The sequence below is a fragment of the Dysidea avara genome, chromosome 1 (assembly GCF_963678975.1).
Source record: "Dysidea avara chromosome 1, odDysAvar1.4, whole genome shotgun sequence".
NCBI classification, from domain to species: domain Eukaryota; kingdom Metazoa; phylum Porifera; class Demospongiae; order Dictyoceratida; family Dysideidae; genus Dysidea; species Dysidea avara.
The window spans coordinates 43076776-43091876 of NC_089272.1; the positions used below are offsets into that span (position 1 = coordinate 43076776).

A 15101-nucleotide genomic window follows, 5' to 3' on the forward strand; every position below is an offset into this window, starting at 1 on the left:
TATACCGTTGCATGCTCCGCTCGACAGTAATCATCAACATTGTAAGCAATTGCAACTGGACAATGATCAAATCCAGCCCATTGTGAACAGTTACCCTATTACAACAACAAAGGAAATAATTTATGTTTGACGTGGATTAGTTATGTACAGACCTTACTCAGGTAATCAGGTGTACATACTGGCTTGCTATCACTTGGATCACACAAATATGGATACACATTCTTGTCAGTACACTGCTCATTCAAAAATGAACATCCTAATCCTGTGCAAATATACACAAAGGGAACATCTTCTCACATGTGTCTTTTCACCGTGAAGTCACTTGTACACAATTGTGCATAGTATTATGTTGTGGTTACCATTTTAATAATAGCATTCCATGGCAGGATCTATGCATGTAAAGAACTTTAGGTGCTATAAAGTGTTTTTGCATGGATATCTGCAAGTTACAGAACAGTTATGATAAGCATGCTTATGTAGTTCTAATGGAAGTTAGAAAATGGTAGGCATAATATCCTTTGATCTTTGGGAGCTAGATAATGTGGTCTTTAAAATCACTAAGAGGCCTCTAGAGAGGTTCTCTAAAATGAATAGAGACCTCCTATATAGCAGATCAGGGCCGCCCAGAGAAATTAAGGGGCCCAGGGCAAAGAGTTAAAGTGGGGCCCTTCACCCAAGCTGTAAGTTGAAGACCAAAAAAAAAAAAAAAAAAAAAAAAAACATCACAACCTGCTGACAATGACAATAACTACCCATCACCAACCATATCTCCTTATCTATAAGCTTGCTACACTGCTCCTCTGAAGAATACTGTGACTGCTCTATTAGAGTATTTAGATCTGACTGTTCTATTAGAGTATATCGATCTTTTAAATAGGTATTCAGGGGGCCCTTCATGGGGCCTCCTGTGACCCCTTTCAGGCTGGGGCCCGGGGAAAAATGCCCCAGTTGCCCCCCCCCCCCCCCCCCCTCCCTGTGGGTGGCCCTGTAGCAGATAGGTATCTTTATATCTCCAATTGAGGTAGTCACCACACAGCACACCTCACTAATGATCACTGATGTACTGAGTAGCATTGCAGGTCTCACCAATGATCACTATGTCTTCATGAGGAGGCATAGCAGATCAGTGAGCTTTTTATACATAACAATGTAGAAAATGATTTTACAATTTCTATGATGACATGATGATGTTTTACTCAACCCACAATCAATCTATCTACTAGTATAAATACACCCACACCATTTTCTAAGAGACTGTTCACTCAGATCTTTGTGGATTCAAAAACTACAAAGATCCTCATGGTAGGTCTCTAACTACAGTATAACTTAAACCAACTACGAGCTTCTTATTCTATGATCAGAAGCGACTAAAAGTCTGATGGGCAACAACTTTATGCTAAAGATGGATGTTCCGAGAAGTTAGCTAGGAAGTACTATCACTTAAAGTGTTTACTTGGTTGCACAAGCAATTATAAGGCACTTGTGATGACACCTTGAGACTAATACAACACTCAACTTGCCTCATGCTAGCCTCCTATTTGTGCTTTATTTCTGTCCAATTTTGTAACATTACTTCAAGTAGCATAGAATAAAATTATGCAGTTGGATTTTTTCAGGCTTGGCAGTACAATATTAAGAGTGTAGATATAGTTATCATATCATGTCTTTACATTCAGAAGTTACAAAGTTCACACAAAGTTGTGTATTTAAACAGCTTTTACCAACCTTTTCCCCATAGTAAAGGGACCTGATTCAGTTCATGTAATGCAGTGTAGTTAGCCTTGTACCATCCGCTGTCTTCTAACAAGGCTACAGTGAACTCACTCAACACTTCATAATCACTGTAATAATGTACACTATACATTGACATCATACACTATTGTGAGGTTACTCTGATATGTATCCATTCATCAGTTCATGATTGAGTGTCCTCTTCTCCCAATGGGAACTATATAACAGAAATAATGACAAATACACTAAATAAAGTCACCATACTGTACCTTGATGTGCCTGCACCTCCCTCATTTTCTAGTAGAGCACCTTCAATGTCTTGACATGAATAATATGATCTTGCAACAGCCACTGTCTGTAATGTAAATACACTTTAACAGCAGAAACATAGGTACATAATATAGCACTAACTTTTGGGCCAGTAAAAATGCTGGTATCTCCATATGGTCCAACAATGGTTTTACTTGTAGTGTAAGTATTGCCATGTTGATCAACAAATCTTTTAAACAGATGAAACAATTAACTACAAACAAGATAATTCTGTAAGCTAACTTTTCAAAGAGACTTGAAGAAAATCCCAATGCATGGATCATCTCGTGCATGAGGAGGTCCTTAATTGCTCTGTTCTGGCCTTCATAGTCATTAAGAGACTACAGCAGTAAACACACACAAATATACATACATGTATTAATACTACTTACAGTGGTTATACATTTACAGTAAAATTAACACAATAACAAATTTTATTATACAGTACATATAAATAAATATTATATGCACTTCTCTAGTGTCAAACACACAGTATAGTGCAATGGGTTAAAGGCGTACAGTATGCACAAATTAGTAAATGTAATACACCGTACAAATATGCACTCATGCACAAACCACAAACTCTTACTAATGGACAAACGTTGATGTATCCAGCCACTGGTCTATTATTACCACTAGTATCGATCATACAGTGTGAAGCATAGGCTAAGGTTCCCTCATCACAATTAGCTAGTAAAACAGAACACATTTTCTTAACATAAGTGCCTAAACATACTACATTATTATGTAACACATATTAATGCTCTATGATTTCAAAATTACAGAACACATAAAAATTGATGTTTTGTATACCACTACTATATATGGTGTGGATTGGCCTCTTGTGCACTGAGCATGCATGTGCATAAATAACATTATGTTTAGCTTTGTTTAGTAGATAGCTAGCAGGTATTATCGATAAACTGTGATATGTATTGTCAAACTGTGGGGAGATGATATCAAGATAGTATGTCTTGTAGTAGAAACCATGCATGACACATAATTAACAGGAAGTATGAAAAAACAATGTCCATGTTTTGTAGTTGCATGCTCCTTTATATGAATGGAGCAATTTTTATTGCTGAGTTGCTCACCATGTAGAACAGACATCATGTCAAATCGCCCCAGCCATTCATGAGATATGCATATACAACAATTTTTTTTTCAGTCTTCATTCTTATTCTTTGCTTTTCTCTTTTTCACACACTTTACAAAACAGAAACACATAATCCGATTGTACTGAAATTTGGTAAATACATAAATTGTGGCTGGATTTGCGAAAAGGAGTCTTCCACACACATCCAATTTACCAACTTCGACAATTTGTAACTTTAGATTACAATAGGCTATTGACTTGAAATTTGGTTAGAGGTGAGCACCAACATGGATTAATAATTGGAGAGAATTTCAGGTTTATATGTTACTTGAAACCTAACTTATGATATCTCAAGTTCATGAAATTGGATGTGTGTGGAAGACCCCTTTTCGCAAATCCAATCACAATTAAGTCCAAAGACAAATTTCAGTACCAAATTTTGTTGATAAATATAATGGAGCGCTGACTGATTACTGGCATAAAAAACTGATTTTTGTCACACCTAAATTTTGTAGTTTGAGGATAATGGTCATGGAATTATAACTATCTTTCATTGTATAAATTTTATTAGATAATAGAAATGAGCAACAATAGGTAACAGTTGTTGTAGGGTAGTAGGGGGAGCAGGAATGTGAGTACATTATATAAGTAGGCCAGCATTGTCCAGTGCTATGCATACAGTTTAATAGAATATTAATACTCAGCTTTTTCTAAGTATACTGATATAGTGAAAGTATAGAATAGTAAAGTTCTACACATAAGGCATCTGTAGGTACCATACTTGAATGCATAACACAAGACAACTCCTGCACCATAGAGAAATATTTTTGTCACTGACCATTAGGTTATTGATAAGACAGGTAAATAATTTACCTGCATAATAGACCTGTATATAATTGGATCCTGTCTGGTACAAGTATGTACATTGGTTTAGCTTTCTATGCTGTTTACCTTATCAACATGCAGCTTGCATCATTTGCATAAGGCTCATGCAAAGTGACATCATCATGCATGCTGCATACGTGAATAGTGCTAATATTTCAATTTTAATTTCTAATGACATTAGTTAGTGATATTGTAAGAATTTACACGTGAAGATACAGTGGTGGATCTAGGATTTTGAAAAGGGGATTTATGAAAATTAATAGTTCCAAAATAAGGCATCCAAGAGCATGGCCTGATCGAGAGGCTCTGAGGTTATATTTTAGGCTAATTTAATAGTTAACAATCATAGTAAATCCAATGATTTTAAACTATGAAATAAGCAAACTAACTGTAGGAAAAGATTGCTCTATTAGAGTAGTTACTTGACTGCTCTAATAGAGTATCTCAAATCCTCGACCACTTTTAATGTTAAGGCAGATGGAAATTAGAATGTTGCTGAAAGTAGCTACAATGGATGCTAGTTCAATGCACTTGTATACATTGTAGTGGTATAATAGTATTTTGCTATGATGCATGTCAATACACCAATACCAAAGCAACCACTGAGCTAAATTCAAAAGGGGGTTTCTGTTGAAGCCTTAGAAACCCACCTACAAATAGATTCACCATTGAGGTGGTCCTGCATGTATAGGGAAGGTACCAATACTAGTATCTTAAAAAGTTTAACTGCATATACAATATGTACATATATACTCAAGACATGATCCCACACTAAGAAATTTTTACATGAGTGCTAGTAATATAACACATGTACAATCCAAGCTGGAAAATACTGTAAACTAACTACTTACATGAAGAAGTGGCAGATACAAACAGCAAATAATCAGCATTGCGTAGTCCTGAGCCATCCGGACCTTCCAAACTACAAGATCCATAAGATGTTGGGCAGACTTCTATGGTACCAATGTATGATGACGGAATTGTAGCAAATTCTCCACATTCATAGTAACTCTCGTATGGTAATGATGAGCATTTTCCTTCATTGGAACCATAGAACCATGTGTCATCACACATTGGGGGTATGATCAGGTTCCCCTGTACTGGGTGGACCATTAGAATACTCTCAAGAGTCTTAATACTGTCAGATAATACACTGTTAGGTCCTCGTACATATGAGTCAGCATTAGAGTCTACATTGGTATATTCCACATGTATCCTAATGTTGGAATAGTCCACTGAAGATTGTCTTTTGTTTATCTTTCTTCTTGTCTGACTAGCAAGATCCACCATGTGTGGGTGTCTCTCTGCTATCTGGAGAATTAAAACAAACAGTCTTGAAGTCTGAAAACCATTTTTAATCTGCAGCAAAAATCTACATCAAGTCTTTTTTGCTAATAAAACAAGAAAGTACATATGTGCCCGCTAAGCAAAAACCCGACTTGTTTGCCTACTGAATTCGTTTTAGAGATAAATGCCACTGAAATACATTGGGTAAAAACACGTGCTACATAATTTTACACAATGCTTTAATCGCTTCAGTAAACAGTGAAGGAAGACTCGAATCGAATAATCTAATATAATAGCAGTCGATTTGCCTCTTCATGGAGAGTAGGATATCCTTTGTTTCTTTTCTGTACCATGGAGCAAACATGAGTTGTGTGTGTTTGTTTATGCTGCGGTAAAACGTAACTTTATCGTTGCCATTTTTAAGCTTGAATAGCTTTCTTGCTTGATAGCATGGGAGTATTTAGGTCAAAACCTATGTCTTGATGAATGCTTCAGTTCATGGTGACTAGAATGGGGCAAATCCCAACTCCATAGCCCATTGCACTCGAGAGTTATGATCGATTAAACAAACGCCTGTACATTTTTCCATATAAACACTACAAATTGAATCAGATTGTTTTGCTCTTCTTGATGTGTATTGCTATAACACCAAAACCACTTACAAGAAATGGCTGAAACTTTAACAGTCCATTGGTCCTTCCCAAAAATGTCATAAAACGAGATCCAGGGAAAATGCTTACAAGTTGGGTTTTCGTTCAGCGGGTCACATGTGGGCTGTTCATGAGCCCCTGAAAAACTAGCAAATAGCCATATACGTACCACATAATATCACTTAAGATATGTAGCATACACTGGATAGGAGATGCTTCATCTATCTACAGTCTTCAACAGCTTATTATTCAACAGATTAAGCTTAAGTGTGGTATTATTAAGTCATACCTCTGTTACTGTCAGACATACAAGTTAAATATGTGCATCGTATGTGAGAGAAGAGAGGGATTTGAATGACATATAATCCACAATAGTTCACTACCTAGTGGTAAAAGAATTTAAAATTAATACTGATGTGATAATCGATTGCTTTTCTAGGTATCCAAAAGATAAAATCAGGTTTTCTTCTCCAAGTTGAAGCAACTTTTCATAAGCCGGAGCATTGTTATGGTATCTTGGTAAGTAGATACTAAAAATTGTACAGGATCTACTGAACTTTGAATGCAAATCCTCAAAAAAACAGATTGGCTTATAGCTGTGTTTTAGTTAAACCAAGGTATGGGTGACCAATAGTTTGAACAACAATGTCAGTGACTTGATATATGATCAGGAAACTATACTAACTAGTTACTAAATAGTTACTGTGAAAATAACTACATATAATGTAGTCAGGTTAGCTAAGATGTAAGATGTTATTACAAGGGTATTTTTTACATGAAATTTGCTATTTCTCATGTGTCTTACATACCACAACATTCATTGAGGAAATGCTTTACAACAACACACTGAGTGGAACACACAGACTATACTTCATTATGTCAGTCAGACACAAAGAAAACAATTATTAGTATGATCATTTCCAAAAATTTCTTGTTTCCTATCCTCTTCCCATGTAAATGTATTAATAGCATGTGGTATGGCAAGCTGGTTATAACAATTACATATTTAGCTACTTTGAAGCAGCTTGCAATACTAACTAACATCAGTGTAGACAAACTCATAACATACTCACCCCATAGTGTGCTTATAATAACTAAACACTAAACTTGTACTTTAATTTTAAACACAATTCCAGGAATAATAATTTGTAACTCATTATGCTACATGTACAGTAGTAGGAGTAGTACACATAAAAAATCAGAACCAATGGAGTAATATAATGCCGGTAGTGGACAGGAAATTTTTATTAATATGGTCTATGAATGATCATATGCTACAAAATAATGCATTGACCAGCTGTTTGGCCACATTGTTAAAGTTTTGAGTATTGGTAGGTAAGAATTACATATAGAGATAATTCTATTGCAAATTAAATTCCTGTATTTCTAGAACAGAAATGTGTACATCACCATATACAAAGTACTGTATATATACTGGTTGTTACTGCAACACAAATATCACCTTGTCATGAATACATGGTGGTCTGTGACTAATCACCTCTCCATTATTTAGAGCAAGTTCACCAACAAGAAGTAATAGCTGTGAAGACACAATAAAGGAAAACATATTTTAGATCTATAGCAGTGCCACCATTAATAAGTTTAATACCAGCGAAGGATCCAGTATACAGCTGATTAGTGGAATATGGTAGACCTAATATATCTACCATATAGCGGGATTTCTTAAAGGGAGAAATTTTTGCAGATTTCCACCATCCAAAAATTTGAGGGGGAAATCTTCACTTCTAAAGGATCTTGTATGCATTTATAATACTCGAATAATGCAAGTTGAAGGGGGAAAATTTTTTTGATAGCTTCCAATCTGCAAAAAATATTCTCCTTTGAAAAAACTGCCAGCTCATGCAGAAGTATATAGCCAATTGCATGTATGACCAATTCCCTATCCTTTGGGACAGTTTTTTTGCCACAATTTCCACTATAGCTACCTATACCAACGTTGAAACCGGGTCACTACTGCTGACCCGGATGACCCACTGACCCGGATTAATTAAAGCCGAGGCGTGTTTCGGCTAGTCTCGAGCGAGCGAACGAGTCTACATTTTGAGCGTTCGATTCGTGTTGAGTAAATATTGCAACTTCAGCCTATCTGTAGGTTGAAGACCAAAAAAAAAAAAAAAAAAAAGGTCTTCACCTACTGACAATAGCTACTCTCGCGTATGTTGGTAATGCGATAAGTGGGCGTGGCTCACGAAAGAGCTACGCGATAGCGTTTAGAAGTTTCCACGTCGTCAAACGAACAATTTCGTTTCTCACGTGATCCAATCCGGGTCAGACCCGGATAAATTGTAAACCGGGTCAGACCCGGATGACCCGGAGAAAATGTGACCCGGATGACCCGGAGAAAATGTGACCCGGATGACCCGACCCGGTTTCAACGCTGACCTATACACTTGTTACAAATGTAAAGTTACATACTGTACTCTTATAACAACTTTAATGCACCCCATACTGCCTGACCTGGGATAGGTGGTGGGGGAAGGACAAATGATAGGTGCATAACCATACCCTCAGACCCTGGAGTATGATAACAAACTTTCTTATCTAGCTACAATCTGTACTTTGTCTTCCAGGAAGCTTGCATGAAATAACATGTTGCTAATGGTTTATACATATGGACACTGTATTTAACTACTGCAAAGTGGCACTTGATCACATGGTTGGAAATCCGTCAAGTATGCAAGTTTTGTCTCAAGTCAACTTGATTCTTATTTGCTCCTTACTTCTTATATCTTCAATCTATGTTTTGCAACAATTTGTAATGAGTCATATTCTTCAGTCCGTTATTCAAGTCCTGTGCTGCATTTGTCAACCAGTGACATAGTAGCCTGATTTAATGCATACATTAACAGCATGTTCACTATTATACACATCTGGGGAAAGCAATAACAGCTGCTGTAGCTATCTACCCTTCTCTGTCCCACAGTGTAAAGGAGTCATTATGACGATAACACAGCATGGCTACGAGAAGACAAATTAGCTCAGTAGAAGGTTCAGCCAGTGAGCATGAACGGACAATATTCACCATAACAGTAGCTATAATCTGCAAATTCTCAGCATTTTTTGTTGATGTCGGGTAGCTAACTACCGTATGCCGTTGAATGGGGGTGTGCACTTGTGAAAACCGGCGAGAGATAGCTATATAAACTTCGAAATGATACATATCAAATGAAGCACAGAATAAGCTACGTAGCTATATAGCTAACACAATTTTACATACCTGTAGCAAACCACTGGTGCTAATCATTATCGTAACCGACCTTCAGTGCTGGTCACTGTAAAGTGTTTAAAAAAATAAAACCAGCCAGTTTCACACTAACGTTGAGGTAACGGGGGTTGCCAGGTGACCTCGCCATACAGCCATACAGCCGGTATGCGGCTGTCGTGTGGGTGACTGTGTGGGAGACTGTGTGGGAGAGGGGGGAATTTTATACGTTCCTTAAATACCTCATGTGATCACCCTCTACTCGCGCCTGTTTGCTGGTGACTGCTTGTTATACAGAGTAATTGATTCCCAGAATGATGCTTCCATCCTTCAGCAATATCTTGACAGACTATCAGAATGGTACATATATGGCAACTTAGTATCCAAATGTGTTGTAATACGTAAGATGCACCAGATCTCAGTCACCCATCATTTCACAACTATGAGCTGAACAACCATACCTTAACAATAATTATTACTGATAGACATACATACCTTGGTGTACTCTTGGACAAACGTTTATCTTGGTCAAGAGTCCAAGATAAACGTTTATCTTGGACTCTTGGTCTTGGTCAAGAGTCCAAAGATAAACGTTTATCTTGGTCATGTATCCAAAATAACAGGAAAAGCATCCAGAGCACTAAACGTTCTTAAGAGTAACCTAAGCAATTGTTCTACACAAGTGACTGCAGCAGCATATTTAGTAATGGTAAGACCACAACTGGAATATGCTTCAGTAGTATGGGACCCTATTTATAACAGTGATGTACAAAAACTTGAAAATATTCAAAGAAGAGCAGCAAGATGGGTATTGAAAGATTACAATAGATACAGTTCAGTTACTTCTAGGCTATGGGTAAACACCTCGAACAGGCTCTGCCTTCTGTGTACACCCTCCAGTGCCTAACTGGTAAAGTAGATAATAACAACAATAACTACTTCCATGCTCCAACATCTCTCCTGGCCTGAACTTCAAACTCGACGTAAGATATCCAGACTGCAGACATTTTACAAAGCACTTCACAACAAAATTCCCTTATCTATTCTAACCAATTATCTTCCAATGACCAGAGAAACCAGACAACATCATCAGCACCATTTCATACTCCCTACAACATCTACAACAGCTTACCAAAAAGTTTTTTCTCCAGAACATCTCAAGACTGGAACTCTTTACCACAATTCCTAATTGATCTAAATGACTTTGACTCATTTCAGTCTCAGTTAACGTTTCTAATTATTGTAGGTAATGTACATGTATGATTATTTTCCTGAGCACATCAGCAGTGCATGCTGCTTAGTAATAATAAGTAAATACTCTTGCAGAATTACAATTAACTTATGTGATGGTTTATCTAGCAGTGCTGTTGACCCACCATTAATGTAATCTTTCTGGCGTGCCAGCACCCTATGCCCCCACCCCCACCACTAGTGTGCTGGACAAAATAAGACTATAATCATAAAGGGAGACCCTCAGTTATGCAGGTGGCAAGGTCAAACCACTAGGCTGGCATGATGAGGCCGTAATTGTTGTTGAGTCTATGTATTCAGTCCACATGAAGGTTCTGTACACTAAGAAAAATAATAATGTCCATGGTCAAGCCCGTGGTAGTCTCACTTGTGATGTACAGTTTGTGTGTGAGCAACAATTAAGGTATACCCCCCTCTACACCCACACAACACACACACGCACGTATGTACACAAACACGCATGCACACAAACACGCATGCACACAAACACACACATGACTGTCCAATTGACACGTAAGTCTATAGCCTCATTGAGAATTTAGTTACAGGGCATGCCAGATTTCAGTTGCTAATGGAGATAGCTAAGTTACGTACAGCTTCTTCTTATTCATTATATTTTTAACAGCACTCCTTGCCACCACCCCCTATACAGCAGTAAGATGATAAAGGTGCTAGACAAATGCTGGAATCAATATACAGTCAATGAGCTAGAACCAGTCACCTGACTCTCAGCTGGTACAAGGTCAAGTGCTCCTAGTGGAAGTAAACGGCACTGATGTGATCTATATAGCTCCTCTCAAGCACAACATATTGTAATAGCAGAGCATATCAAATCCTGCAATGCAACCATGACATCATGTCACTGAACTACAATTCCTTCAGGAGAAGCAAGTCTTTGTAAAACACAGCAGCAGCATGAGCCATACCACCAAAAGTCATAGCCATTTATAAATTATATATTATGTGTGTAAACACTGTAGCTTTATGTATGCATGATTGATAGTTACTGGTTGTGTGAGTTATGTACACTGATTAATAATGATGATACACACGACAATGTGATTAATACGTAGCTAGCTATAATAAAATTAATCAGCGATTAAGTTTAATGCTGTCCATGTATATCTGTACACCTTTTCTCCAATGTCTCTCTCTTGGTATTGCTATTGTCACAGTCATGAGGAAAGTAGTCTTTCTGTATAAATATGCATCAGGAACACTGAACTATCAAAAAAAGGTACGTAAAGCTACAGAAAAAGACAATAACACTTACAATAGTGAGGTGCAAGCATACAATGTATGACTCCCCAAATCCCATGTCTTGAACGACTACCCGCTTTGCTTTATTTGTATTTTGTATTTTGTATTTTAAAGATAAAGACTTGCGTTTGTACATCCATATAATATTATACAGTATGTACTTAGCTATATAGCTAGTACAGCACCTAAGCCACAAAACTATTCACTTTTTGATAAAAACACCAAATTTCTTATGGGGTTTGTAGCATGTGTACTAAATGATTTTAGAAGGGGAGATGAGTAAAAAGTGCTTTGAAACCCTATTTTTTGGACCTTGACAATAAAACTATTTGTTTACATGGAAAACAATCAAGTTTAAAGGCTGAATCTAGTGTATTAGACCAGTACAAAGCCTGTAGCTGTGACATGATGGCCCATTAAAATGCCACATGAAACAAATTGTTTTCTCAGCCTAGCAGTAAACAAAATTAATGACTGGAAATGCTGTTTACAAGGGGTTTATTAAAGTTTTGTATTTCCAATGTACACAGTTCTGTAGTATCATGTACAATGATCATCCTGATGTGTATCGTTTCTTTATCAAAGGTGTATAACAAAAGTTATCGAATGATAAAGTTTTGATTTGGTTACAGATGGCCATAAAATTATTGAAATCCCTCTGTATAATTATGCATAAATCAAGCAATTATCCTTGCAATGTTGGTCAAATATAATTAGTATTGTAAAGATACCTTAATTGTTGTTTGGTATATACTCTGATATTCCAATGATTTAATGTCCACCTGTAAACAATTAAAACTTCATTATTCGATAATTTTTGTTATACGCCTTTGATAAAGAAATGATACACATCAGGATGATCCTTGTACATGGTACTACAGAGCTATGTGCATTGGAAATGTAAAACTTTAATGAAGCCCCTTGAAAATAGCATTTTTCAGTCATTTTGTTTACTGCCAGGCTGAGATCACAATTGGTGCTTTTATCAAAAAGTGAACGATTATCTCAATTAGAGGATCTTAGGTGCTGCACTAATACTAATTACTATATATAATGAAATAAGCAATTACAGTAATGTCTGTCCGGCAGTGTTTTAAAATCACTGACAGAGGTAGAATCAACTATAGATTTGGGTAATGAATTACAGTCATTGATTACTCTGTTACTATAAAAATTAGATCTTTATTACAATACAAATAACTATATGATTATCAACATGATACTATCACAGTTTAACATTCAGATTTTTTTTTTTAATTTTCCATTTTGTGAAGGTCTAGCTGGTCCAGTGAGTCACCCTCACCACAGCTCTATGTGATGGTGATGACTTATAGTATTGACCTGATATTGTGATCCACTACTTCCACTATTGCACTGCACTAGCTTCTTGGGTTGACATTCCTATAGGACTCTGCTTAGGTGGATCTAGGAGACACTGTATGTTGGGGTTGGGTGGGGGGACGGACAGGAGACCTGATCATGAGAAGTGGTAAAGATAAAACAGTGCTTCTACTCCACTAGGAGGAGAACAATGGAACTTAATGGTATACAAACTAATTTCTTTCTCATAACTTACTTGTTGAATGAAGAACACTTACATTCTAAGACTCTAGCATTTTTAAAACTATGTATTTGACTAAGTCTAAGTGTATGCTTAGGTTAACCTACCTGGGATAGTAATTTTCTGAGATAGAACCTGTTAGTGTACTCAGTGCTTGTACAGCTACATATCACAATTAATTTATCAATTGAATGTTCTATTAGAGTACCTCAATCTTGACACACCAATGTCAAACTTATTTAAATATCCCAATTTCATCATAGCATATGGTTTATACACGTAAAGAGCATAATTGGGTGTCTGTGTACTTCAATATGGTGTGAATAGTCTTCAGCTTGTTTTTGTTGTGAATATTCTCACACATGTAGTTAATTCGTAACCCCAGGTATGTATATCTATGCTTAATGTATAACCTATTTATGATGGTTTCAACCTACTCCAAGGATCACATATTTTCCTCCTTGCACTGCATGATTTAAATGATGATCGGCATACATGTAAGGAAAAATAGAAATACTCTAATAAAGCAGTCAAGTGCATTTATATGTAAACTACTCTAATAGAACATTCGATAGGTAACTAGTTACGTTTTAAACTAAGTTACACTAAAGTAACTAAGCAATCTAATAGTGTACATGTTTTGTAACTTGTACATGGATGCCATTATTGATGATCTGGGGGTTACAAAATTTCATCTTTTAGAGGCTCTTTGGTAGTGCTTTTATGTTGTTACAAATTAATGAAGTTGGATTTATGCATACCATTTTCTAAGACATTAATTTTAATACCTTTACTTCAGTATATAAACCTTAGGGATTAAATGTACCTTTTATTTCTATGATCTCTAATTAAACTTACAATTTTTAATTTTTTCTTATACTTGTTTGTTTACTTTTTGTAACATTATTATGAAAATACTTTGCAAACAAAGATTATTTACAGCTGGTCACTACATTTTATAAAGCAGTTATGATAATTTAAATGTCCGAAAAGTAGTTAGTTAAATTAGTAACAGGTTACAGTAGTTACATAGCAACTAGTAATTATACTTTAAAAGCAGGAACACTTCAATTTTTACATCAGACACACTACAGCAACATTCTGTGTACTGTTTCTTGAGCAATATTTTGAAACTGAGCTGAAATTTCCACAGAATTATTGCTTTCATGAATATACATAGAGTAGCTACTCTTCTTCTTCCCTTGCTATATATAAGACGTGTAATTTCTGAGTATAATAATCATGAAAACATGTTACAGAAGTTAACATACAGCATATGAAAGTAACTGGTAACTAAAGTACTTATAAAAGTAACTGTAACTAAATTACATTATATACTAGTAACCAGTTAAAGTAACTAACCCAACTCTATCTAACACTGATATACTCATAAGATAGATACACAGTTAAAAGTGTTGAAAATAAAACTAGCAGGGAAGGCTTACATGTAGCTTTCCAAAGATCATGAGACCAGCAGAATGAAATGAAAAGAATTAAATTGTTCACATAATTGTTCAGAAGTTCTATGACTCTTTTCCAACAAAAGACCCTGTAACAGAGTAATAATTGATTTTGTAATATAATTAGAATCCCTTATATGTGACCACTGATTATAACCATCATTTAAAACACTGCAGTATTTTGTGTTTGTTAGTGAGTGATTGAGTAGTGATATATTGTACAGTACACAAACATCCAATTAGTCAAGTTGGCAAAAAATACATGCAGGAAAGGAGAGAGTTAAAATGTCCGCTAAATCACTTGATGTCCACTCAACTTTTACATTGTCCTGACAGTGTGTCAGCACATGTCTGATAAGTTATTTCGCACACTGGGTGTGTTCACCTA

The 15101-nt window shown here is 36.1% G+C and overlaps 1 protein-coding gene across 2 annotated transcripts; it reads right to left on the minus strand.

The window, feature by feature from the left end:
- Positions 1 to 5: 5 nt before the first annotated feature.
- On the minus strand, positions 6 to 9328 carry LOC136265035 (leishmanolysin-like peptidase). Of its 2 annotated transcripts, XM_066059801.1 has the most exons (11): positions 9197 to 9328; positions 7421 to 7498; positions 4873 to 5332; positions 2630 to 2730; positions 2284 to 2381; positions 2143 to 2230; positions 2001 to 2086; positions 1892 to 1948; positions 1726 to 1841; positions 158 to 262; positions 6 to 95 (listed from the first exon to the last, which is right to left on the minus strand). In XM_066059801.1, the coding sequence occupies exons 1-11, from the start codon at positions 9221 to 9223 to the stop codon at positions 91 to 93; spliced, it is 1221 nt and encodes a 406-aa protein (XP_065915873.1). In that variant the 5' UTR covers positions 9224 to 9328; the 3' UTR covers positions 6 to 90. The 2 variants fall into 2 exon arrangements, with proteins under 2 accessions (XP_065915873.1, XP_065915881.1); XM_066059809.1 differs by lacking the exon at positions 158 to 262.
- Positions 9329 to 15101: the final 5773 nt, after the last annotated feature.